The sequence below is a fragment of the Buceros rhinoceros genome, unplaced genomic scaffold, assembly GCF_000710305.1.
Source record: "Buceros rhinoceros silvestris isolate BGI_N320 unplaced genomic scaffold, ASM71030v1 scaffold13090, whole genome shotgun sequence".
Taxonomy (NCBI): Eukaryota; Metazoa; Chordata; class Aves; order Bucerotiformes; family Bucerotidae; genus Buceros; species Buceros rhinoceros.
Window position 1 is genome coordinate 19,058 of NW_010387957.1, and position 1,371 is coordinate 20,428.

At 46.0% G+C, this 1,371-nt stretch overlaps 1 protein-coding gene across 1 annotated transcript; it reads right to left on the bottom strand.

Annotated features, from left to right (window-relative positions):
- On the bottom strand, positions 1-345 carry IL17D (interleukin 17D). The gene has a single exon (XM_010141281.1). The coding sequence runs from the start codon at positions 343-345 to the stop codon at positions 1-3; it is 345 nt and encodes a 114-aa protein (XP_010139583.1).
- Positions 346-1,371: the final 1,026 nt, after the last annotated feature.

A 1,371-nucleotide genomic window follows, 5' to 3' on the forward strand; every position in this document is an offset into this window, starting at 1 on the left:
TCACTCGGATGACGGCTTGTGCTGGCTTACCAGCAACTTCATTTCTTGCTTATCTATGCTGGAGTTTACGCTTCCGGCCTCCTTGTCTTGCTCAGGTACACACGTGCAGCCCACTGGGATAGTGACGTAATCTTCTGTGTAGACATACCGGCCCCCAGCGCACGACGACGTGCGCCGGAGGATGACTGTTGGCATGTACACAGGGGTGCTGCGGAAGTGGAAGTTCTCCTCGCCAAAGATCCCCATGAGGCAGCCTTTGCACAAGCAGTAAGCTTCAGGAATGTATTTAGGGTATCTCGTGGGATCATACGAAATTCTATAGGAGAGCAAAACATAAAGATTCATTAGTATCCCTAAAAATAGATGTATCCAGCTGGAAAACATTATTACAATGTGATTTGACCATAAACATTTATAGAATGGTTTTGTTTTCCTTGTCAGGAAAAACAGCCGTAGCTGTTGGTGACGGGCTTCTATTTGTAAAGTGTAAGGAAGAAACACGGACAACTCAGAGAACTGATCGGGTCCCACAGCGCGCACTGAACCACGAGGAGACTGGCTGTCTAAACTTGGAGATTCAGGGCTCGGAGCAGAACGAGTTTTGCATTTTGGACTGAGTGGGTAAATAGAGCATTAAAAAGGACACTTGGACATCTCCAAACTTCTGCTCTGCCTTGAGTTCTTCAAGAATCGGTACAAATCCTTGTTTGTTAACATTGTTATGGTTGAAGCGATGGCGTGATGACTTACGGTTTTCTAATTCCGATGGAACTGTGCTGTTAGTTCTGCAGGAGTTTGTGCTCCCTAGTACACGGGGGTTATAAAGGTGCCTTCCGCCTGACAGCAGAACTTTGTACCTCCTTCTCCAGTTCACCTCCACTGCCTCTTCCTCTACCAAGAGAAACTGCAAAGTGAGTGTTTTTCCTGCCCTCCCCGCTACATTTTGAAGCACTGCCCCAAAGCTTCAAGAGGGGAGCTTCTATTTGTTTCTCTTTGTTCTATTTATTTCTATTTGTTTGTTGTTTGACCCTTTCGTTTTGCTTATTAATGACCTGTCTCAGTAATTCCTGATTAGCAGGAGCTGGAACACTTGTAACATAAGTACAGCTTGGACCAACCAAGTCCAAGTTCCAGTATTCCTCTCTGGATGTGGCTGGAGAACATAAACAAAGCTGTGACACTGTGGTCTCAGGTCACACAGATCCCGGCTGACCTACAGCCATTGTTTGTAGCAAAGAGAGAAAAAGCTGATGAAGTCTGCTTGGTTTTTGAAATAGAAGACCAAGTGAGAAGTACTCGTACTGCAGCATGCAGCCACGCTGCTTTTCGTGGTGGTGACGTACTTCTGCTTTGTTCCTTACCCGCTTTTCC